This window comes from Neovison vison, chromosome 5 (genome assembly GCF_020171115.1).
Source record: "Neovison vison isolate M4711 chromosome 5, ASM_NN_V1, whole genome shotgun sequence".
NCBI classification, from domain to species: domain Eukaryota; kingdom Metazoa; phylum Chordata; class Mammalia; order Carnivora; family Mustelidae; genus Neogale; species Neogale vison.
In genome coordinates, this window is record NC_058095.1 from 102,858,741 (window position 1) to 102,885,382 (window position 26,642).

The window sequence follows — 26,642 nt, forward strand, 5'->3', positions numbered from 1 at the left end:
TATGTTAACACCACAAATATGCTGTCAGCAAATATAGAATGTGGGGAAATGTAGAGACAAATGGGTTGGTTTCTTTCTTTCCTTTTTTTTTTTTTTTAAAGATTTTACTTATTTATTTGACAGCGATCACAAGTAGGCAGAGAGGCAGGCAGAGAGGAGGAAACAGGCTGCTTGCTGAGCAGAGAGCCCGATGCAGGCTCAATCCCAGGACCCCGGGATATGACCTGAGCCGAAGTCAGAGGCTTTAACCCACTGAGCCACCCAGGTGCCCCTGAGCTGGTTTCTTCAACAAATAAATTGTAAGAAAAGGAAAAGAAAAATAGGGAGAAGTGAGACTGTATAGATAAAAAAAAAAAAAAAAAAAAAGAAATAGCAACCAGTTGCTATTTATGAACCTTAGTTGGTTCCTGACTTGTAGTAATTAGTTAAAGATTGAAACAGCTGGGGAGATTGGAACACTGACTAGATACTTGATATTAAGAAATTATTGTTAAATATTTAGATGTGAAAATGGCATTATGTTTTTTGAGTCTTCTTAGAAGCATATAGTGATGTTTATGAATGAAATAATAAAATGTTATGAATATAAAATAATTCAGTTTGTGGAGGAGGGAGAAAGGGATGGAGGAGAGGTAGAAAGTGGGTAGAGAAATAGATGAAACAAGAGTGGTTGAAGCCAGGTGATAGGTACTTGGGCATTCATATTCTTGTAACTTTAAGATATTTTTGAAAATATTCCATAATAAAAGTTTTTAAAAAGTTTATCTTACACTAGTTGTACTTCCCAGCCTATAATTTTATTTGGGGGGTGGGGAGAGATACTTTGTCCTAAGTTCAAGTAGAGACTTTTTTTTTTTTTAAAGATTTTATTTATTTATTTGACAGAGAGAAATCACAAGTAGACAGAGAGGCAGGCAGAGAGAGAGAGAGGGAAGCAGGCTCCCTGCTGAGCAGAGAGCCCGATGCGGGACTCTATCCCAGGACCCTGAGATCATGACCTGAGCCGAAGGCAGCGGCTTAACCCACTGAGCCACCCAGGCGCCCCCAAATAGAGACTTTTAAAGTAACATACAGGCCATTGAATTACAGTCATCAAAACTCTGCATTGAAGTCATATATTCAGAGATGTAGTTTTTATTAGTTGACAAATGAGGTCCATTTGGTATATTATGGTGGCTAAATTATTAGGAGTAGTTATTCTTGACCTAGCTGACTGATCATATCGTAGTGCTATTCATACTAGGTTACACAATGAGATTTAAGGGAATAGTGAGATTAGTTTACTCAGGCTTCTGCTATTGCTAATATTAATTGATATTTTGAAATTGTGCTTTTTTTTTTTTTTACTGTTCACCTGAAAGCAATTTAGCACTTCCTTTAATGATTTGGTCTATATGCTTTTTGTAATAAAGTATAGAAAGTAATAATTGAAAATACTGGGTGCTATGATACTTATAATTCAAAGTACTTTATAGAAAGAAGGGATAAAATCTTGCATCTAGAACTTAGATTTATGTTCATATTCTGATAAGTGATTTCCAACTGGTTTATCTTCACATTTTGTTTATAGCCTCACTGGGCAGCTTTCTTATCTCTTACCCTCTGATTGGCCCATCCCTTCATAAGACTGTCATGTTTCTATTTGAAGGTCTGGGTGTTGTGTTGAAAGGGATTGTCCATTGTCTACCACTGAAACTTCTTTGTTTCTTTGTATCTTTCTGTTGTGTGACACCAAATTGAAATTAAATTGGGAAAAAGAAGATAGTAGTGCAGTATGAAGCTAGATGTGATTTTGTGATATCATTTTCTCATATAATATTTTTCATTGATTCAGTAAGGACTAGAGAATGGTTTCATGAAAAGTGTAGAGCCTGGGAGACCTGTTGGAAAACTTTTTTTTAAAATCACTTCACATAAGAAATACTAATTGTTGTGAACTGAAGTAGTAGCTATTAGAGTAGTAAAAAAGAAATGGGTAAGATACATACATCAAGGGTATAAATGATAGATCTTAAGGACCAGTTACATTCCCATGTACATGGAGAAAGCTAGAGGAGGAAGTACACGGGGAGAGAATGTTACTGAGAAAATTGCCAGCTTTGTGGCATGATGTACAATGTGATGACCTTCCACAAGGTAGAGAAGGCACGATTTTTAGTTTATTGGGTTTACATATTTGCTTATTTTTATTAATTAAAAGTTAACAAATAATTCATTACAGAAGAGTTAGATAAAATCAGAAGTCAAAACAGTTGCTTATAATCCTATCACCCAGAAATAACTTTTGTCAGTATTGTTTGGCTTTTCCTGTGTACTTCTCTGTGTGTGTGTATTTATATGTATACACATACATATATATATAGTTTCATAATGCTTTTTAAAAAATCTTATATAGACCTCTTTCTATCCATGTATACACACACACACACATGCATGCACATGCGCATGCATATACACACATATATAGTCATTGTTAATATACACACAGAGTTCATTGTATAGAAAATGTTTCACATTTTCCTTTTGTTTTGGGCAACTCTGTGTTGATCATCTTCTTACATATATTGTTGCACACTTACCTGATTAATTCCGTAGGATAAATCTCTGTGTTAGTACACCTGAATGAAGAGGTATTAATATTAAGCATTTGCCATTTCCTATTGTCACCCCCTTTAAAAAGCTTATACTAATTTCTTTACATATTTTCTAACACTATATGTTATTCTTTTTAATTATTTCCAATTGTAAATATAGTATCTTTTGTCATGCTTTGACAAAAAAAAAATTCATGAGATGAAAATAGTATTTGGCTAAGAGAAGAGAATTTCTGTAACAACATAGGTAATGTTTGCTGTTACTTTTTTCCTTTTCAGGAACTTGAAAGCATAAATGAAGATGTTCAAGCAATGAGCAGTTGTTGTCAAGACATGACAAGTCGCCTACAGGTACTGGATTTTACTATAGTTCCTGGTTCAAAGTAAGATTTCAAAAATTGTGACCTAGATATATAAGATGTATAGATATCTAAAGTATCATGTCCTGTAGGAAGTTTTAATGTAAATATGATGCTTGTTTTTTTAACTAAAAATGAGTATTTTGGGGTGATGGTTTACTGATATTGTTCAGTTAACTCCATATGCCTTTATATTTTGATCTTGTTAGTGTAAAGCTAACTGCATAGAATTTTGATAAACCTTTCAATCCCATAATATCCCATAAATCCAGCAAAAATGATTGCCTTAGTAGAAAGTCTTAGTAATAAGTCCAGGCTAAAGCTATGCCTAATACAGACTAACCTTAATAGTGTTTTGTGCTCAGCCTCCCCACAAAAGAAAAGAAATAATCTCAGGAAAATATCTGTAATTCTACATCGGTTTATTAAAGCAGTTTGAAACTTCTAGTTTGATTGCAGAGTTAAGATTTAGCCCAATTATCCTCATTTATGTAATTTTGGAATAGTGAAGAGAATAGGATTCCTCCTAAGAGTCAGTCATGATTATGTTTACTACCTTCACATTTATTTCAAACTTAAACCTTTAAGATTCTCCTGGAACTATAGTGAGCTACAGTGATTCTAGGAAGATTCCTTAATCTTTGCATATTCCACAAATCAGTCCTAAGCTACTTCCATGACCTATCTCTAGAACCAGTTTCCCGTTTCTCTAAAATTTTAGCTTTCCTACTCTTAACTATATTTGAGTACTCTTACTAATGTATCAGATACTATTGGCATATCTGTTGTTCAACCTTAGGTCTTTATGAATTACATAGTATTTAAATAGTCATAAAATCTTTGCTAATTATTCTCATTTTATATTTTTTGCAATATTACTTTTGTTACTTAGTAATTTTGTTTGACTGTTCTGTTCCTTTTTTTCTTTACTTCCTTTTCTCATTTTCTGGCTTCCATGATTTTATACCTTTTCTCAAATTACACTGTATAAGGTTTTCTTTATTATATACTCTGCATTTATTTTGTAGTATTATTTTTATAATTTGGTTTATGTGATTATTCAAGTTCTTCTTTTGGGGGACAGTATCTCTTGTTTTCAAATTTTTATCTTTAATTGTATTTTTATCCTTTTATCATAGCCATTTGTAGATGTAAAAAGATCAAAGTATTTTTATTCTTCATGCTGTTTTCAAATCAGATTTTAAGTATTTTAAATCACAAAGTATCCTCGTTAGTTTTGTCCTTTGTATTTTTTTTGCACCCCCCCAATCCAATTTTTTCCGTAGAATGGCATGAACCCTTCTTTCTTTTTTTTAATCAATTTTATTGGGCAAAAATGATGTCCAATAATAAACTGCATCCACTTGATGTATACAAAACAATGCATTTTGACAATTCTGTACCCATGAAACAGCTACCATAATGAAGATGCATATTTTCATCACTTGCAAAAGATTCTTTCATAGCTTTTTAAACTGAATATTTAAAAATATTTTATATTACTTATTGTTTACATTCAGTTTTGAATCTCAGATTAGTAGGGATTAGATCTGTGATTTTGTAAGTATTATTCATCCATTGGCACTGATTTATTGCATATAGTGTTTTTGGAATCTTGGTAGTACCCACTCAGACTGTCAACTCTAGAATAATGTTTTTAATTCATTTATAGAAAAAAGTATTATTGGGGCGCCTGGGTGGCTCGGTGGGTTAAGCCTCTGCCTTCGGCTCAGGTCATGATCTCAGGGTCCTGGGATCGAGCCCCGCATCGGACTCTCTGCTCAGCAGGGAGCCTGCTTCCTCCTCTCTCTCTGCCTGCCTCTCTACCTACATGTAATCTTTCTGTCAAATAAATAAACAAAATCTTTAAAAAAAAAAAAAAAAGAAAAAAGTATTATTTTTCATTTTAGGATGTTATACACATGTTATAATTAGTCCTAATTAAATTAGCTCATATTTTTCAAAGTACTTTAGATTTAGGACATTTTAGAAATTATTATTACAAAATACTTATAGAAATGCAGTCAATAATTGTTTATATGCCGTGGTTTATCCCTTTGTGGACTTGCTTGGATAAATAACATTTAGAGGCATATGTTTATTATTTAATGAGAAACAATCATTCTTAACATTTAAGATAAATTGGAAATTTCTTTAGGATAATGATCTTTACTGCTATTATTAAACTTAATTTTTGAATTATTACTGTAATTTATAAATGAAAAGTCAGGATATATGCATAATTCTTATTGTATACCATTGTAAGCAAGTATCATAGTTAAGTGATTAATAGATGGTGTTTTTTGTAAGATCTACCTTTAATTTAATGATGACTCAGACTAAACAAAGAAGCTAGTAAACATTTTTTTTTCCAATTTATTTATTTTCAGAAAAACAGTATTCATTATTTTTTTACCACACCCAGTGGCTAGTAAACATTTTTGATAATTGATTTTATGAAGCATTCTTTTTTCACAAATACTAAAATGTAAATATATTTTAGAATTGAGAGAATACTACATTTTAAACAATTTTATTAGTCAAGAATAAGGTGACAGTGATCTTGAAAGCAAAGCAACATTAGGAAAGATAAAGAAGAATTTGAATAAATTAGTGGGTTTAAAGAGTAATAATTTTAGAATAGTACCATGGGAGCCATTGTGTTCAACTCCATTCCTTAAAAGTTATTGATCTGCTGAATTACATGGGTTCAAATCTATTTTTTTTTTAAATTACTATTTGCTAGGTACGTAATTTGGTTGCAAGGAACACAGACTCAACTGGAGATGGGGGTGGGACTGGATGCCCATTTGAAGCAATGAGGCAGAACATTTCATTGACAATTGGAAAGACTGTAGGAGGATTAGGCTTCTAAGAACCCAGAAGTTGCTCTTTATGCTAGTGTTCCAGCACGAAAATGAGCTATATCTTCACATATTTGCTCTGGTATCCTGTCTTTAACAACTGATCCTCCACAGTATGGGTGGTCTACTTTATACCATTGACCCTTGAACAATGCCAGAGGTTAGGGGCATTGACCCACACACAGGCAAAAATCTGCATATTAACTTTTTCTCCCCAATATTTAACTACTAGCCTGCTCTTGACTAGAAGCTGTTAACATGAACAGCCAGTTAATGCATATTTTATATGTTATTTGTATTATATACTATATTCTAACAATAAAGTAAGCTAGAGAGAAGAAAATGTTATTAAGAAAATCATTAAGGAAGAGAAAAGAGATTTATAGAACTGTAGTTCTATTTATAGAACTGTAGTTCTTGTGTAAGTAGACCCACATAGTTAAAATATTTCAACTGTAATTTCCATTTACTGGTGGCTTTATTTATACATAATTCTGGCTCACTCTGTGTCCCTTCAGGACATGGACCCCATGTCTCTAGCTGCCGTACACCCATTTGTTTCTCCTCTCTTTTCTAACTGCCTTATGTTTAGTTCTTTGAGAATCTGAGTAGCTACATTTGTCTTTTGTTTCAATCCATTTTAAAATAGCCTAATCTTAGGATAGAGTAGCTTTTCATCAGGTTTTCATTCCTGATCCTTTTAGCTCTGGCTTGGGGGAGGAAAGATTACTTAATATAAAACTTGGTCAGGAACTTGACCTTTAGTTAGAGCTGTCTCTGATATTCCCCAAACCCTGTATAACGGGTAATTTGTATGTTCTGACTCTCCAATGCTTATCTCCATCTGGCCATTTCTGTGAAGTTCCACACTAGCATTTTAGTGACTTACCTTATAACTCCATTTAGAGGTCTCATGGTATCTCAAGCCACATGTGCATAACAGAAGTCACGTTTTTCATTCTTAGCCTGCATTTCCAGTACTTCTGCTTTGCTAAAAACTTCATGAACAGTTAAATCCCTTAGTGCCCTGATAACCTTTTTCCTTGTAAGCCTTAGCATTATGTGTCTATTGAGAGCTCTGCATGGGTTCCTCTTAGTAAAGGTAATATATGAGCCTTGAAACATCTGTGTCAATTACTTGGCCTTTTAAATTTTTATTTATTTGTATTTTATTATTTTTTGGCCTTTTTTACACTTCTGAGTTCTGGATCTCTCACGCTGTGAGCTTGAACTTCAGTAAGTGGTACTATTAGTTTTCTGAAGTATAAAAATATTAAAGACATATTTATTGAAGTTATAAAATACTGAATTTAGGTGTATTTGTAATTTTAGGCAGCAAAAGAACAGACGCAAGATTTAATAGTAAAAACCACTAAGCTTCAAGCTGAAAGGTAAGTTTTACTTTAACTACCTCTTCATTAACTTGGAGATTAAGTAGAAAGAAAAGTATAGGTAACTCTAAAACAGACTTAAAATAATAAAAAAAATTCAAAATTCATGTAACATGAAAGATTCTGAGCTATTATCCAAGAGGAAAATAAACATAAAATAATAATTTAGGAGTATCAAACTTATGTTGGGGTTTGAGGGATTGTTCATTCTTGGAGGTGACAGTGTGTTGTTTATTGTTCGCTGTGGAATTAAAAAAGATTGCTTTTTAAAATGTAGATGATTTTGGAATTTTAGTAATTTTATCGTTTTCAACACTCATTATCCCTTATTTTTTTAGCTATGATTAATCCTCTCTGGTACAACTAAGAGTTCACTGTATACATTTTTCTTGTGGTAGTCTACAGATAGGTATGTTAATATTTATTCACTGAATAAATGGGTGAAGGAAAGTGTGTAGAATATGGATTCAAATATTTTAGTGTGTATTACAATCTTTCATAATTAGTTTTTGGTTCGATTGTCTCTTTCCTAGGAAACTGTGGGCTCATTGAGAACGATGACAATTTCTTACTCTCTTTTTGTGTCTCTAGTGCCTAATACATTGTAGATTCAATAAATAATTTTTGAGTAAATAAAAAATAAAAACTGAAAAAGAAGCGTTATATTGGAGCTTGTCGCATATATGGGACCCTAATTAATGTCTACAGGAGGCAACATTAGAACGTTGTGTTTCTATCTGTATATTCTCAAAACTAAGGATTATTCATGTTTATTATTTTAGTAAATTGATGGAAGTGTTTTGGCCTGGTATGCTTTTGGGAGTGAAAATTTCTGACATTCTAGTATCCCAGCAGCTATAGATATGATGTGCCAAGTGAACATTTGCGGAAAGCATTTTAGGAAAATTACATACCAGAAATTATAACAGATTCCTGGGAGCTGGCCTAGAGTTGTTTTTCCATTTTTAAATATTACCTTTTCTTTTAGCAAGAAGTCTTGTTAAGTGATTAGCTTTAGAAATAGAAATTCTGTAGGCTTATTTGGATAATGTGACATTCTTATTGAGACAGATACATAAAAGATACGAATATTTTCCCAACTGGGTTAGAAGAAGTTCAGTCGTTGTGATAGGTGATGCTCTAATAAAGCTGCATGTAAAATTGTCTTCACAGAACTGCAACTAACATTTCTTTATGATATTTAGTTGATAGAAGGTGGATTTCAGTGATAGTCAGGAAGTGATATCCACATAATTATACTTCTTTTTTTTTTTAATACTATTGAAGTCCCTATTCATTATACATTTTATTGTCTCTTGTGAAGGCCCAGCAGCTAGATTTCTTTCTGAACTCAGAAAAATAATCTTTGATGAATATAGGTTTCTTTTTGAGGTGTAGTTTGTTAAAGTGGAAAGAATGTAAGCTTTGAAGACAAAACACTGAATTTTAATCTAAATCTTGGGTAGGAGTTCATTAGATTTTTGATTTTGTAGAAGTTACTTCTTAACCTTCAGCCTCAGTTTTCACATCTGAAAAAAGGGACTAGCATCTGTGTCACAGGATTGTCATGCTGATTCAATGATATACATAGGTGCTGAACACACTGCTTGACATCCATCAAGGAACATTACCCTTCCATCCTCCTCCAAAGCCTTTATTAGATAAACCTGTCAGCACTTCTTCTCTCTACATTGGCTTTCCTCAGCTGTTATTTACTTTTTATCCTTTCTTACTATTTTAACGTTTAATGGTTGTAATTTTGTTTTAATTTTGTTACTTGTTATAAACTAACTCAGGTTTTGAAGTTTGTAAAAAAATATAAAACTGTTTTGCACAAACTTACATAGAAAAATATATTCCAGAATTATATCTGTTCAGGCAAGAGAGTAGACCTTTTTTCTTCTTCCTCTCATTTATATATATAAAATTTAAAGAAAGAAAATTAAAGTCAGCTGTAACTTCACTGCACAGACATAACTACTAGTAACATTTTGGTGTATTTCTTCCCAGCATGAATATATGTGTGTAGTTCATTTTACTTCGTTCACTTAATATTTTATATTCATTTTTCTGTCTTTTATTTAGAAAAAAAAACATGTATTTTAATGGTGACATTTTATTTCGTCTTGTGAATGAACCAACATATATTTAAGCATTCTTAAATTATTGGATATTATTTCCATTACTGAAAATAATGACAGATGTTTTTAAATCATTATGGGCATTTCAGATTATTTCCTTAAGTACTCTTAGAATTGTAATTCATGAATCAAATGGTAGAAACTTTTTATTTTCTTTTAATTTTTTAAAAGATTTATGTATTTATTTGAGAGAGAGAGAGAGTGCTTATGAGCATGCACAAGGGAGGGGCAGAGGGAGAGGGAGAGAGAGAATCCTAAGCAGACTGCCCGGGAGCTCCGAGCCTCATCTTGTGGGGCTCAATCCCAGGACCCTGAGATCATGGCTTGAGCAGAAATCAGGAGTCAGACGCTTAATCAGCTGAGCCATCCAGGAGCCCCAAATGATAGAAACTTCTTAAAATATCCTGTATATTGCCTAAATTCCTCTCTAAAAAGGTTATACCAATTTACACTTATCAGCAATCTATGAGAATGTTTCCTTTGTCAGTACTAGGTATTGTCATTAAAAATTTTGCCAATTTTATAGATGAACAATAACATCATAATTCTAATTTACGTTTTATTGAATGTTGATGAATCAGTATTTTTTTCATTTTGTCATGCCACTTATATTTCCTAATCTTTTTTGTTTTCTTTTATATGTTTTGCCCAATTTTAAATTCTTTTTCTTATTATTTTGAAATTATTTGGTAGAGGGGAGTTAAAAGGTGGAGTTAAAAGAAGAAAGAGGCATATTTTCAGGGGAAAAAAAGAAGCACCATAAGATTCATAAATCATGTTTTGGGAATGCTTGAAAGAATCGTTATAAGGATTAATTAGACAGTTTATTTTAAATACTTAGTATATGAATAATGTTCTGAAAATTCATTTATGGGTGTATTATATGTATTTTTAAAAAGTTTGTTTATAGGGATGCCTGGGTGGCTTAGTTGTTTAAGCGGCTGCCTTCTGCTCTGGTCATGATCCCAGCGTCCTGGGATCGAGTCCCACATCAGGCTCCTTGCTCAGCAGGGAGCCTGCTTCTCCCTCTGCCTCTGCCTGCCACTCTGTCTGCCTGTGCTCACTCTTTCTCTCTCTCTCTGACAAATAAATAAGTAAAATCTTAAAAAAAAAAAAAAAGTTTGTTTATATATTTTTGGGGACCTGCTTTTTGTATCTGTAAAATGTCTTGTAGATCATTTTATGTTAGTACATACATACAGATTTTTATCATATTTATCTGCTGCATGTTATTTCACAGTATGTATTTGCTATTTTTATTTATATATTATATATAATATGCAGTGATTACATGAACACATCAAAGAAGTTCTAATTTATAATAGCCATTTATATGCTTTATATGAACATTGATTTCATATGATTTTATTTAGATATTAAAAACTCTCCAAAATATACTGTATTTCAGTTATGATATAAGATGAGAGAGAAGTCTGTATCATATGTATCTTTTGTCACACCAGACCCTGACTTTAGGGCTCTTACACAGCCCTACATTAATGTTATTAGATTGCACAGAAGCTGCCAAACCAAATGATTGGGTTATCTTACAGTAACTTTCTGTCAGAATGATTGTGCAGTTTTACTGGGAAGAATATATATATGATAACTAAAGAGTAATATGATTTAAAAAATATATTAGAATTTATTTCATGACTACTTTAATAAAAGTTCTCATCTTGAGATACCAAACCCTTGTTTTAGCAGTATGGCCATTGTTCAACATATTTTTGGACCAATCTTTTGTAGATACAGATCAGGCTCTGATTCAAAATCTTTATTTCATGTTTTTTTTTTTTTTTTTTTTAAGAATAGTTAACAATATTATTTGCAGTGAAATTTAATGATTAAGAAGTAATATCAAGATGGGTAATACTAGCTTTGATTTAAAAAAAAGTAAATTATAAACTAAAGAAATTTATTTCCTTTGTGTCTGATAAATTGATTCAAAACATACATCCAAAAAAAGCATCAAAAAGTTTTTAGTCAAAATGATTGATCTGTATAATCTCCAGGAATTTTATTAATTCTTATAATTACCTTAATCCTATATGATAATGATTGGAGCTTATCATATAGGATTATCATAATCCTATATGATAATGATAACAGCTCAAAACCTGTTGAGATAACTTTTTGATATCCATAATAAGATGATTAAGGACATAGGCCATTTATCTAATGTAGATTTCATTGGGTGATTTACATTATTATTTGAGATAAACAGAATGTTACTGCCACCTAGAGGACTTTTACTTTCTAACTTGCTATACTATTTCAGAGCATTTGAGTGAATTTAATACCTCACAACCCGACCATACTAACAAAACAAAGATGGCAGATGCATTATACTCTCTAAACATAAAATGTTCGTGTTTATTTTATTCACTCTCATTTGAATGTTATTAAATTGTGGAATATTACTGCCTTGTGAATACTGCTAGTGAAAGACAATTTTATTAATCTTTAAATCTAAGATAGAGAAGCCAGGAATGTTGAAATTCATTCAGGTAGTTTGTACTCTCAACTTGCTTTTAGATGGTGACTCGCTCAGTCCTTCAGGTCCTTGCAGACAAGATTCCAGATGAGAGCGTGCCTTTTCTTAATTATCAACCTAGTCTAGACAGGTTGCCTCCAGATAATGTAATTTAAAAGGCTTTTTATCATGCAGAAAAAGTAGGGAAGACAAAAGTGAAGTGCTTTTATGAATTTATGAAGAATTGGTAAATGAGTTCTTAGCTTCAGTTTCTAACCTAAAGTTAAAAAATAACAGACCTGACTTTTTGGTTGCTGTGTACTTCATGTGCGAACCTCAGAAGCAAAGGACTTTTCACTAAGAAGAAAATCAGTTGCAGATTGGTCTATTTCTCTTCTGTAGGATAACCTTGTTTATTACAAGATGAATAATTCAAGTACATGTGAGTCACTGAGAATTTGCTGTGCAAGGATCATTTGTGAACTTATTTCTTCTCTTTTGCATAATGATTAATTCCTTTTATTGTCTTCAGGTATCTGAGGTAGAAGAAGTTCAGCTAATTTTATTACCTACATGCCTACTGAGCTTCTAATGTTTGAGGCAGAAATGAGGCTTTCAAAGACATTGAGAATCTTTCAACTTGTTTTAAGAAGTTATGTCAGAGATGTAACTTATTTTAGGTGATACAAATTCACAGCATGCTTGATTTTTTTTATTGTTTTTTTAAAATTATAGTCAAAGATTAGAAATAAGAGCGCAAGTTGCAGATGCCTTCTTATCCAAGTTCCAGCTGACTTCTGATGAAATGGGTCTCCTCCGGGGTACTCGAGAAGGACCTATTACTGAGGTATCTTGCTCTCTGTTACAATGATTTAAAACATAGCAGATACTGATTTATAGAGAAATCACTTTTTTTTTAAGGCTTTATTTTATCATCTTAAAAGTTTGATTTAAAAATATTTTTTAAGAGTAGAAACTAAGATGCATTTTATATTACCTTAATCTGGCTTTTTTTTTTGTTGTTTATTCAAAGCATTATCTAAGCTTCTTTTTTTTTTTAAGAAATCAAAGAGTATCAAGTTTATAAAGAAAACATACTCCTCATCTCTTAAGTCCTTTTTCAACCATTTTCAGTGTTGTTAATTGCTTCTTTTCTAAATTCTGTATCCTGGATCTGTTGATTTAAAAAAAAAAAAAAGGCTTTGGTTATCTATGTTACGTTTTTCTAAACGAAAAAAAAAAATCTTGGAGTTCACTATTAGTCAGTTCCTGTATATTTATGAGCGGCCTCTATGCCTCCAACTTTACATTCTACTCTTGGATTAGGGGGCAAGAACAGATATGTAAAGATACATAAAACATCATCTTCAGTGATAAAGCTACGGTTAAGTAATAAGGTGTATAATACATAGCATGTTTTTCTTTATATAGTAATCTTTAGGTTTGTAATCTCTCTCACTAGACTATGTATTTCTTGAGGGCAGGGATTTTTGTCTTTATAAATTTTGTGTTCCCAGCAACTAGCATACTACTTGGTGCTAGCAGGAGTTGAATTAATGTATGTTTTAAAATTTAAATAAATATGTTACACTTTGTATAAAAATTTAGAGAAAGTCGAGGTCAATTACAGGAAGGTTTCTTTAGAGTAAGTGAAAGGATTTTTTTCCCCCTTGTAGTGATATTTCAATTTAGAGTAATGTAATTTCACCTGGAAATATGGACATTTTAAAGTTGCATTCTTACTTTTAAAGGATTTTTTCAAGGCATTGGGAAGAGTAAAACGGATTCATAACGATGTCAAAGTTCTCTTGCGTACAAACCAGCAAACGGCAGGGTGAGCAGTAACCTTTTCAATTCATAATTGCATTACTAATCTTATATTTGTAAAATTTTAAAAGTGTCCTAGGTTCTTTTTGAAATATGACATTTTGTGAATAGGAATTTAATCTTTATGTGTCTTTGGATAAGGAGGGAGTTGGTTATACCCTGATACTTACAGAGCAAAACAACACTTGCCTATCTAAGTGATAGTATTAAAATTTGACAGCATTTATTTAGTCATAAAAAAGTTATTGCAAAATCATTCCATAAATGATAAAATGTTAATGCTATAACCAGATCACTCTGTAATTAAACAAAACAAATTTTTTGGTGTGGCTATTGTCTAAAACTTTAAAATAAATCTTTAATTTTCTTAGTTTAGAAATTATGGAACAGATGGCCTTGCTTCAAGAAACAGCTTATGAAAGGCTTTATCGGTGGGCTCAAAGTAAGTGATTTCTTTCATACAATCTAGATTCATGAATATTTTCAGTTTGGCTATTTTACCTGACCTTTAATGCCATATTTTGATCTTAGTTTTTTAAAAAGAAAAATGAACTTTACTTTTGAACATACTGTTTATCATGAGCATCTTTTTTTTTTTTTTAAAGATTTTTATTTATTTATTTGACAGAGATCACAAGTAGGCAGAGAGGCAGGCAGAGAGAGAGAAGGGAAGCAGGCTCCCCACTGAGCAGAGAGCCTGATGCGCGGCTCGATCCCAGGACCCTGGGATCGTGACCCGAGCCGAAGGCAGAGGCTTTAACCTACTGAGCCACCCAGGCGCCCCTCATGAGCATCTTCTATCATTGAAGCTCTATGTATGATCAAGGATTAGAATAAAAAAATAAAGTCAATATTTCTGCCCTACTTTATCTTAGAGTTGATTAGGCATTTTTTATCATTTAAGTAACTGTTTTATACATGGTGAATTGATTTTTCTCTTGCTGCTGTAGCAAATCACCGCAAACTTAATGACCTCAAACAACACAAATTTGTTATCTTATGGTTCTGTAGGTCAGAAATCAGACAGGGTGTCACCACACTAATAGTGTTGGCAGGGCTACATTCATTTCTGGAGGCTCTACGAGGAATCTGTTTCCTTGCTTATTGAGTTTGTTGGCATAATTTAATAACTTGAGTCTGTAGGGCAGACTGAGGTGTGAGTTTCTTGCTGGCTGTCACTCAGAGCTTCACTTCTAGAGGCTTCCAACATTCTTTGGCTTATGGCCTCTTCCTCTGTCTTTAGAGTCAGCAATAATGGATTGAGTCACTCACTTTGAATCTCTCCTGCCTCTTCGTCCATATCATATCTCTGACTGACTCTTTTGCCAGCCTCTTCTACTTTTAAGACCTGTGTCATTGGATTTTCTTGAATAATCCAGGAACATGTCCCTATTTTAAGATCTGTTACCTTAATTTTGTCTGTAAAGTCCCTTTTGCTATGATGTACTATAACATATTCACATGTTCCAGGAATTAGTGATCCTTGGAGGGCCATTATTTTGCTGCCACAAGTGGTTTATTTATTTTAGTTTCGTTTTAAAATGTTTCAATAATCTGTTCACAAAATTGCCTGTCAAAACCAAAAAGACAGTTAAGACAGAAGGATAGGATAGGGGCGCCTGAGTGGCTCAGTGGGTTAAAGTCTCTGCTTTCAGCTCAGGTTGTGATCCCGGGGTCCTGGGATCGAGCCCCACATCAGGCTCTCTGCTCGGCGGGGAGCCTGCTTCCTCCTCTCTCTCTGCCTGCTTCTCTGCCTACTTGTGATCTCTCTCTGTCAAATAAATAAAATCTTTAAAAAAAAAAAAAAGGATAGGATTTAATTATTTGCTTGATCATTTTACTCTTCATGTCCAAAACCCATTTCTTTTTCTACCTCTCTTGTTTGTACTGTTTGCTCCTATTTAGAATGTTGTCTGGCTTTCTGTCTTTCAATTCAATTCTTACTTCAGTGTTCAAAGCTGAACTTGGGTTCTGCATCTTTCTGGAACTCTCCATGACTACATTAAATCACAGTGACTTTTTGCATCTCTAAACACTAATTGTTGGAAATATTTGACATTCGATACATTACTACCTAACTTTTAATATATTTATAGGTTAGCCTCTCCAGTTAGATTTCTACTTTCTCAAAGACAAGGACATTACCTCACATTTTTTTTTGTGCTTCCACAATACCTAACGTAGTGGTTCTAAACTATGGCCTTTTGACTCCTAAGGACTTTGGAGGCATCTTAAGATACCTAATTTCTACAAAGGAAACCATCAATAAAACAAAAGACAGCCTGCTGAATAGGATAAGATATTTGCAAATGATTTATCTGATAAGGGATTGATATCCAAAATATATGAAGAATTCATGCAACTCAACACCAGAAAAACAATTTGATTAAGAAGTGGACAGAGGAACTAAACAGACATTTTTCCAAAGAAAACCTATAGATGACCAACAAGCACATGAAAAGATACTCAGCATCACTAATCATGAGAGAAATGCAAATCAAAATCACAGTGAGCTATCATCACACCACTCAGAATGACTAATATCATAAAGACAAGAAATAGCAGATGTTGGTAAGGATGTGGAGGAAAAGAAGCCCTCGTACAGTATGCATGGGAATGTAAGTTGGTGCAACCATTGTGGAAAACAGTATGGAGGTTCCTCAGAAAATTATAAGCAAATATCATATAATCCAGTGATTCCACTACTAGATACTTACCCAAAGAAAATGAAAACAGTAATTCAAGAAGATATATACACCCTTATGTTTATTGTAGTATTATTTACAATAGCCAAGATATGGAACCAACTCAAGGTCAACTGAATGGATAAAGAAGATGTGGTGTATATAGATACAATCAGCTATTACTCAGCCATAAAAGCAACTGAAAGTTACCATTTTTGAAATACTGATAGACCTAGAGGGAATTATTATGCTAAGTAAAGGAAGTCAGAAAGAGAAAGACAAAAATTATATGATTTCATTTATATGGGAATCTAAAAAAACAAACAAACAAACAGACTCTTAAATACAGAGAACAAACTGGCTGTTGCCAGAGGAGAGGTAGATGATGGTGGGGGAGGGGTGGGCAAACTAGGTGTAAGGGATTAAGAGATACAAACTTCAGTTATAAAATAAGTCATGCAGGTGAAAAGTACAGCATAGGTAATATAGTCAACAGTCTTCTTAAAAAAAAAAAAAGATTTCATTTTTTTCATTTCTAAAACATGCATTCTCAGTGCTTGCTAGAAAATATAATGCTAATGTGAGGTCCACATATACCAGATATTTGGGAATTTCTGAACAAGTTCTGAGTTTTTTGAACATAGTAGACATTTAGTTAGCATTTTATGGATAAAATTGGAATAGTAAAGATATTGGTGTAGAGATTTTTAAAAGTTTAGGATCTAAACTATTTTGAAATTACTATCTTATTACCATATATTATTTATATGAACATTTTTAGCAAACTGCTTAAATTTGCTCCCAAGGGAAGGGATTGGTAATATATTGGCATGAACATTGCCATATGTGTAGCAGTTACTCAGTGAATATTTGTTCATTGATTGGTTTCTTTGGAACTGTAGTCTCTAAATAATAATAAAATAGAGGTTTGGGGTGCACTGGATAGCATGTGTGGTCATATAAAGTTGCACAAATACTTAAGCTTACATTTTTAGTATTATTGACAGCATAAAATAGTTTCTCATTGGCATATTCTCTAAGTTCTTCTGAGCATTTTTTCTTATAATATTTGTTAAGACTTTAGACTCTAGGTGTACGACCTAATTTTAATTTAACAAGGGCTATAATTATATGTTAACTGTTTTTCAGGTGAATGCAGAACATTGACCCAAGAATCATGTGACATATCTCCGGTATTAACTCAGGCTATGGAAGCCCTGCAGGATAGACCTGTCTTATATAAGTTGGTGACTTTTTCCTAATTTAAAAAAAATAAATCTGTTTTTTCTTTGATAAGTTATGCTAGCTTTCAGTATTAAATTTATATACATTAGTTTGAGTAATATAATTTACAGTGATATTTTCATATGTGTATCATTGGAGCATCAGCTTATTTGCTCATTGTGTATTATAGAATGCCATATGGAGGGGAAAAGCAGGATTTCCCTATATCTATACTACCCTTTATTTATGTAGAGGTTAAGGGGCTTTTCCTCAGTCTGTCAGCTCATTAACTACCTTAGAATTACATGAAACTAAAACTCCTTTATCAACCCTTCCCTAGAGAGAAGGAGGTCAGATAGGGGACTGAGAGATATAATTTCCCAGAAATGAAAAAAAGAAAATTTAAAATCAGGATTCCATTAATAAGATTCAAGAAAAGAAGGAGTTCAGGTGTTTGATTCAGTAATTTATGCCGGCCAAGAGATGTATGATGGTGATTTGTATAAGAACTCCATGCATTACTAATTGTTCACATATTTTTTATTCTATATTTTAATTTTATTCTTTATATAAAATAGAAGTAAATTTTTATTTTTAATTTCTGCAGTAGTATGGAAATAGGGAGATCAAGTGGGGAGTTACAATACCGGAAACAGAAAACTAGGGGATTCCACATAGGCATTCAGTTCAGTCTTGCTCCGAGTCATGTCTTTCAGAGGCTTGTAATAGTTTTAGAGTATCTCCCCATTATTCTTTCTGATTGGAACATTGCTTAGCCTGTAAGTTTTCAGAACACAAATGCTGGGACAGCTGTGTAAAATAATAACATTCCATGAGTACTTACTGAGTACTTACTCTATGTTAAGCACAGTTCTATGTGCTAGAGACATAACATCAATTAAACTCTGCCCTCAACTTGCTTTATTTTATGGGAGCAGGTACAAACACATCCATTTTAATGACTACAGTGATTGCTATTTTAGAGTCCTTGTGTCTGGTGCTGTGTGGCTCAAGTGTTCTGTGTTGGGGGAAAGGAATGAACATTAGGGAAGGTTTCCTCTGGGAAATAGGTTTCACGTGAGTTCTCAAGGTTGAATAGGCATTTGTCAGGAAGAGAAGGGAATTGAGAACATCCCAATTCCCCCTCTGCATATACCTATGCAGAGATGTAGATTGCGAAACAACATGTATTTCTGTGAAATTGATTATAAAAGCTTACATTGGCTGCTGGATTGGCAGCAAGAGCTGCATCGTGATAGCCCTGAACGTGGTGCATGGATATGTGATAAACCTTGTTCACCGTGGCTCACCAGCTCAGCAGATTTTATCTACCTTTGAATTTCTTTCCCAGCCTTTTCACTTTAAGGTATTGGTGTTTAATTATGAGAGTCTTTTAGTGCTGAAAATATTTGGTATTTGATTTTAGTCGAGTGTTACATTGTCCACAGATTCATATTTGCTCACAAGGTTAGTCTTTGTTTAAAAAAATGCCTTTTTGTGTTTTGGTCAACTGACTCCTACCATATAAATATATTTTTACTAAATTTTGATTCTCAATAAACACTTGGAAAGGAGCAATATTGCATAATAGTTAAGAAGGTGAGCTCTGAATTGGATTTTTTGGCAAGCCCCTCTACTTTCATAAACCCCAGTTTCCTTAAATGAGGATAAAAATAGTGCCTGAAAATAAATAAATTGGAAAAAAAAATAATAAAACAAGGGGTGATTTAAAAACAAACAAACAAAAAAAACCATTGAGTTGTATACTTTAAGTGGATTAAGTGTATGGTATGTGAATTATATTTTAATAAAGATGTTATTTCATTAAAAAAAACCCCACTACAATAAAACTGACAAGAAAAGGTCTAGAAGAATAAAGATGTTCTATATTTTGAAAAAAAAAATAGTGCCTATCTTACAGGATCTTTGTGAATATTAAATTGTTCACATCAGGTGTTTAGCATAATGCTTTGCTCACCACTAAATATTAGCTATTATTTTTATTTTGGAAGGAGATAAACTGGAAAGTTGTCAACCACAGAGGGATATTTAAAGTCTGTTATGACTGCCAGGAAAAGCTTGAAAGACATGGAATAGAACTATAATGGGCAAAAAAGATTTATATTGAAGGGACACATGCCAGGGAATAGGGAAGGCAGCGATGCAGTTGGGAAGATTGTAAGAGGCATTTGAAAGTTAACTTGGAAAGGAGGAGGATTTTTAAGACCAATTGATTCTCATAAGATGAATGTTAAAAAAGAAAATTGGCCTTTTATTAAGTAATCATTTATCTCCAAAGTGGTAGTTTCTTTAAATTTAGGGAAAATTTAACAATGTATCATGTTAACCACCAGATGGCACTATATGAACTTTATTTAAGTAATGTGTAAAAGCTTCACTGACCTTAGTCTTTCTCAAAAGGGTAGGTATCCTGTACAAGAAAAATGGTAATTATTGAAGTCCTTGAGAGGAGTTTCCACCCAGTTTTTTTTTTAGGCAGTATGTAACTGTGGAGTACTATAAAAATGAAGAGTTTAATTTTTAATTTTAGCTAGAGACATTTTAGAATATTTATATAATTGTAATACTCACCTTTGTAAAGCTCATTTTGAATTTTTGACCTTTGTTGGGAAATAATCTCTTTTTAGTCGAAGTATTCTTTCTCTGGGAAAAAGTGTTTCACATATATGGATGTCATTGAAGATTCATTATAGTGCGTGCTGGTTTTGCTTCGAATTATATCTGTTGTTGCAGGGAGATTAACATTCATATTAATGTATATGTTTATTTCATATAATTATAAGATCAGAGTCCAGTGTTTGTCAGGCTTGATAATTCACCCCTACCCCCATTTAAAATGCCAGTGAATTCACCGGTTTCTAACACAGCTTGTGGTCAGTCAGAGTAAATAGACCTAGAAACAGAATTTACATTGCTTCTGTTTATTGTGGGTTCTGAGAATGAGTTTTATGTATTTGAGCAGTTAAAAGTTGTGAATTTTATACTGTAAATAATCATCTGATTAGAAATCATTGTATAGAGTTGGTGATCATTTAAAGGAATGCATCCTTTACACTAAACATCAAATTTAAGAGCACGAGGGGAAAAAAAGCAAAGCATTTTGGTTCTAATTTGTTTTAAAAAATAGAAAGTGCTTACAAGGTCACTGCTTGCTTAGAGCTTGGTGGGATAGTGCATTTCATCTTGACATATTGCTAGTATGTCGCTACACAGAATTTCAGAGCCGTTTCCTTTTAATTGAAGCCAAGCACAAAAAACCATGATCTGGTTCTAGTGAACAGCCCTTTAAAAGGTTCAGATTCCTACAAATTTGTAGATATTGACCACTTCACTATACTTTCCCTTTTATTTAAAAATATTCCCTCTTCCAACGTTCTTATGTTTAAAAAATGTGGATTTTATTTTTTTATTTTTTAAGATTTAAAAAAAAAAGTTTAATTATTTTATTTATTGAGAGAGAGTGTGTGCATGTGAGCAGGGAAAGGGACAGAGGGAGCAAGAGAATCTCACGCAGACTCCCTGCTGAGCATGGAACCAACATAGGGCTCAGTCTCATGACTCTGAGATCATGACCTGCGCTGAAATCAAGAGTCAGTCATTTACCCGACTGAGCCACCCAGGCATCCCTGAAAAAAATGTGGATTTTTTTGTTCAATCAGTAGCATGTTAAAGAAAGCAGTATAGCTTTTACAGTAGTAAAAGCTTAATTTTAATTCTTTTGGAAACCCAAATCCCAAATTTTGGTAATTTGGTTTATATGTAAGGTAATTCTTACATATAATTTTTATTATATATGTATACATATATATGTAACATATGTTACATATGTAAGGTAATTCTTACAAATAATTCTTAATGTGAAGTCTGTTGTCAGAAACTCTAGAGTTTTAAAAGTTCATGGGTCTGGGACATTGGATTGTGATAAAAATTTCTTCTTTTCCTGTGTACTTTTAAAATGGCAAGAACTTTGAATGGTGGTGGGTGTAAGGAATGGTGGTAATAGTGGGAAACCAAGGGTGATTCTAGTCAGAGAAATGTGCACTCTTGGCAATTCCAGGCAGTCCTGTGATTTCACCCTGAATTGATCTACTAGTTTAAAGTTCTCTTTCGTGTAAACTCCTTCACTTTAGGAAGTCTTTTTTTTTTTTTTCTTTTAACCACAATAGATCACTTCTAAATATACATTAAAAAGTTTTTACTCTGTATGCCTCATTGGTCAGTAAATTTAAAGAACATGTGTCTAGTATTAGAGTCAAAATAAGCTTTTAGGTATGGATAATATGTTCAGGAAAGTTTTTGATGGTGGTAGAAAAAAATGTTTTTTGGATTGCAGAGTTCTAACTGTAAGCAGTCTTCTGAAAACTAGATATTATGGCCTTTGTGAACACTAGAACATCATGTTTTGGGCTCCGAGGTTACCAAAACCTAAAGAATCATGGATTTTCACCTTTCCTTGATTTTTACTTTTACCAGACCCACTGCTCTGTCCCTTATTGCCATTGCCCCTGTTATCAATCCCAAATTCCAACGTTCTTTTGAGGAGTAGTAAAAATAGGGAACTTTAGACTGACTTTTCATTATGATAAATTTATTTCATAAATATTTTTTGTTGTTTAAAAACAGAATTGCTTAAGAGAGTTGTGTAAAGAAGCTGTAAATGTCTTGCTTATCTCAGAAATTGCATGAATAATTGGATATACCCATTAAAAAGAAACACATCTGTTTTTCAAATAACTTGTTTCTTCTAGGTATACCTTAGATGAATTTGGAACAGCCAGAAGAAGCACTGTTGTTCGTGGATTTATTGATGCTCTTACAAGAGGGGGTCCAGGAGGCACACCAAGACCCATTGAAATGCACTCCCATGACCCTTTGAGGTATAGTAATCAGACAGTGTTGGAATATTTGATGTTTTTCCAAAGGAACTCTTCACTAACATTTAGTTTTTGCACTAGATATGTAGGAGATATGTTGGCTTGGCTCCATCAAGCTACTGCTTCTGAAAAAGAACACCTTGAAGCTCTCTTAAAGCATATAACTATACAAGGTGGGTCCTCTGTTGTTATTCCTAACGTCTAAGTATAGAAAATAACCCAGGGCTTCTCTGTTTCTATTTTTACTGCTGTCAGCTTCACAGAGATAAACTCTTCACACCTAGGTGTCACATTAAGCACCCTACCTAATTTTCCTCTCTGATTTCCCTTTTCTGCTAATAGGCTTCTCTCAGCATCACTTTCCTGTCACACAGCCGTTCACACTCGTGTACTGGTCCCTTGTAGCCTTCCCATAGCAGGCCTAGACTCCCCTGCCTCACTTTCAAGGCACTTCTGGAGCACGTAGCATCCACTGTCTCAGGTCTTCCATGCCCCACCTTAAATGCGAGAGGTGGTATTACGGTATTATCTTCCTCTTAACTATGAGTAATCAGATTGAGTTTGAGGTTCTTAAGCTATACTGCATTTCTACTACCCAACCACTTTATTCATTCTTATGTGACTGTTTTAAAGTTTTTGAATAACTACTCATGTAGTACTAATTGTACTAAAAGTTTTGGTCTTGCTTTCAAGAAAGACAAAAATGGATGATTTTTGAGTCACTTTGTTACTTACAGAATTTCAGATCTTCTTAGTATTGTGACTACAATACTGAGGGGTAAATGGAAAATGAAGATACTCTATTTTTGATAGGAATTAAAGGGAAATATTGTGACTGGTATCACTTGACTGTGTTGCATTGCCCAGCCCCATGTCCTTCAGGTTCACAACGTGATCTCCAGGAGAGGCTAGTGTGTAGATGGGGAAGATCCTTACTCACCCTTCTTCATTTTTTTCACTCTTTGGTACACAAATTAGATTCAGCAGGTATGTTTGATTGGCACAAGGTCTGAACTTTTTAAAGTTGTTTTCTGTTATCCTAATTAACCTAGTTTAAAAGAATGAATTTCTTAAAAGATGTTTTAGTGAAGTACAGATGAGAGGCAGTGTGGAGAGGTCGGAAGAATATAGATCAGAGGTGGATAAAATGGGTTATTCTTTGGGAATGGCTTCATTCTTCCAAGCCTCAGCTTCTCTATGTGTAAAAAAGAAGGCGGTTGCAGGCAGTAAATGCCAAGTAGACAGGAGCTTGGTAAATAGTATTTAGTTAATGCCAGTTTTTCTGTTAGATTACAATGTGTGCTTTCCATCTTTATAAGCTCAGCTTCTGTGTTCAGCACTCCTTCCCAGATTAAGACATTTGTAGAACAAATACTAACACATCTTCGCATCACTTCCTTCAGTTAATATGTTTCCTAGTCATTTTTTCCTGTGACTCATACACTTACTCTTTTTCACAAAGAAGTAATGTTCATTTTATTAGTCACCAGTGCAATAAATTAACAAGGCTCTAGACCCAGATATTAACGTAATAATGTCCTAATAGATACTGAACTTAATAAAATAATGTTGTTATTTTAAATGTTTGTAATTAGTGCCATTAATCATATGCATTATTGCTTCTTAGTTTTTTGAATGTATGTGTAATATGGAAAAAAAAATTTCAGTTATGTTGTAATTAATTGTAGGTGTTGAAGAAAATATCCAGGAGGTTGTTGGGCACATTACCGAGGGTGTGTGTAGGCCTCTAAAGGTAAATATTTTGTTTTTTATATATGTTATATGGCATCTGGCTAAATATTTCTATGAGTTAAAAAAAAAAAAAAACTGTTAACAACTTGAAGTCAAGCTATAATTTTCTCAAGTTAATACATTAGTGTAAGATAATAAAATACATTTTAAAGTAATCATTGTCCATTTTCTTTCTAAGGAAGAAAATTTGAAATATTCTTAGTTTGCATATATTCACTTATTTTTCTTACCATATTATGTTTTCCATGGTAATTTATGTTAATAAATTGAGAAAAAAGTCTCTTGAAATAACAAATCTATGAACTCTTTTTTTTTTTTTTAAGATTTTATTTATTTATTTGACACAGAAAGAGAGGTCACAAGTAGGCACAGAGGCAGGCAGAGGGAGAGGGGGAAGCAGGTTCCCTGCCGAGCAGAGAGCCCAATGTAGGGCTCGATCCCAGGACCCTGAGATCATGACCTGAGCCGAAGGCAGAGGCTTAACCCAGTGAACCACCCAGGCACCTCAAATCTATGAACTCTTAACAGTTCTTTTCTTTTTTTTTTAACAGAAATTTTCTAAGAAATTGTTCCATTTGCTATGTTTCAAGCATTGTACATTTTTTCTCTATTATAGCAATAAATTATGATAAATATAAGGTTTCTCAAATTAAAAAAAAAAAAAAAGAGAGAGAGAAAAAGCTACCACTAAGGGTGATTGTGATCAAATGAGAAAACTGTGCAGATGAAGTACATAGTTCCTGACATCTACTAGGCCTGCAGCAGATGCTATTTTTCTCTATTAGTATTTATGGAATACTTTGTAGTTGTTGGTTTACTTTCCTTGTTGATTTACTTCAGTTTAGTATGCAGAAATTGAAATCCAGAAGGTTTATCATTTATTTTTACCAATAACTAATTTTAAAACTGATTTTTTTGTTTGTTTCTAAGATTTTCTTTGGTATTTTATTGTTTATTGTAGGCAAGAAAATACCAGACTGCACACCTTCGTAGTAATTGATTTACAGATTTAATTGTTACTGTAATTTGATCATTTTAGTATTCAGTTGCATATTCAGTAAATAAATAGCAAAATATTTGAAATTATTTTACTTAGTTCTCTCAAGTGAAATATTTATTTGCCATAGTTTGATTTTCAGACATTTATACTTAGGTAAATGTCGCTTGTTTTGTATACTAGCAGTTATTGGAAAGATTAAAAAAAGAAAGGAGAAAATAAAAATATTTCTCTTTCTACACTTTGCATATTTTTTTCCTAACTACATAGCGTTAGAGGGAACTTGGAGTCATAACAATGAATAAATTGCATTGGTGAATAAATTATATTTTATCTTCCTTATCTCCCTCTACCCCCTTCCTTAGTTAGGATATTATGTTCCTTTTATTACTGATAACTTTTTTTGTTGTTGTTAAAGTGATTGTACACAATATAATTCTAGAATCTGAGGGTTGGAATGGACTTTAGTGTTTCTTGTTCTGTTCTGAGTAAGAAATGTTATTATGCTATTAAAAATATTAAATTAATAACCTTGCTTATATAAAGAAATTTATGCCTTTGTTTTAAAATGTACCTCATTTCATCTTCCTAAAAGTTTATGTCCCAAAAGGTGTTTATAACAATTGTAGGTCATTATTGTGACTGCCTGTGAAATTTTAATGTCAGATATCAAAAGGTGAAGAAAAAACTAGTAAGCAAGCAAAAATATTTCTACTGTAAAATTAAAAAAAAAAATCCTTTTAGTGTCTGAAGTGACAGAAACCTTAGATCTTTTCATATGATAGTAAATTAAATGCATACTCCAGAGAATATGTAACAGATATGTACAGAAGTTATGTGTCAAAATAGCTTGATATATTATATGATCCAACAATTCTTCTCTTCCTTTGTATACTTATGACAATTTACATTATTTTCAGAATTTTCTTCCTATATAACCTCATTTGGGTATCCAGTACTCAGTTGATATACTGTAGTTGTCAGCTGAGAAAACAAATGAAAACTTACTTTAACATTTTATAATCTGAAAGTTAGTGACATTTTATATTCTAGTAATATAAAAATTTTTACATTCCATTAATAGAAATTTTTTTTTGTCCTGATAAGCCGCTGAACTTTTCATAATGGCATATGCTATTGGATCTTTTGGTTAAGAGTCTCTCATTCGGTCTTGTTTCTTTGTAAGAGTGAATCCTTTTTAGAAAAGGGGAGATAGTGATTTTTAGAAGCATAGGAAAAGGTTGTAATGATAATGAGGGATAACTTGCAAAACTGTGGATTTGGTTTACTCTACCCTGTATTTATCCTTTACTGTGTGAGTTACTAAAGCAGAACTTCCTAGGTAGTAATCTATATATTTGTAAATGTATGCATAAGTTATTACTTCCAGTTTTAAAAATTTGTGTTTAAGCTTAAAATTGCATATACTTTGGAGAAG

At 32.9% G+C, this 26,642-nt stretch overlaps 1 protein-coding gene across 1 annotated transcript in view; it reads left to right on the plus strand.

Moving 5' to 3' along the window:
- Positions 1-26,642, plus strand: part of COG6 (component of oligomeric golgi complex 6) — an 84,447-nt gene that overhangs the window by 4,712 nt on the left and 53,093 nt on the right. Inside the window, exons 3-11 of the mRNA XM_044249638.1 lie at positions 2,874-2,945; positions 7,150-7,208; positions 12,561-12,672; positions 13,577-13,659; positions 14,024-14,094; positions 17,486-17,579; positions 22,330-22,458; positions 22,537-22,628; positions 24,144-24,208. Of these exons, the coding sequence (XP_044105573.1) occupies positions 2,874-2,945; positions 7,150-7,208; positions 12,561-12,672; positions 13,577-13,659; positions 14,024-14,094; positions 17,486-17,579; positions 22,330-22,458; positions 22,537-22,628; positions 24,144-24,208 (777 nt within the window). The remainder of the gene's footprint in view (positions 1-2,873; positions 2,946-7,149; positions 7,209-12,560; positions 12,673-13,576; positions 13,660-14,023; positions 14,095-17,485; positions 17,580-22,329; positions 22,459-22,536; positions 22,629-24,143; positions 24,209-26,642) is intronic.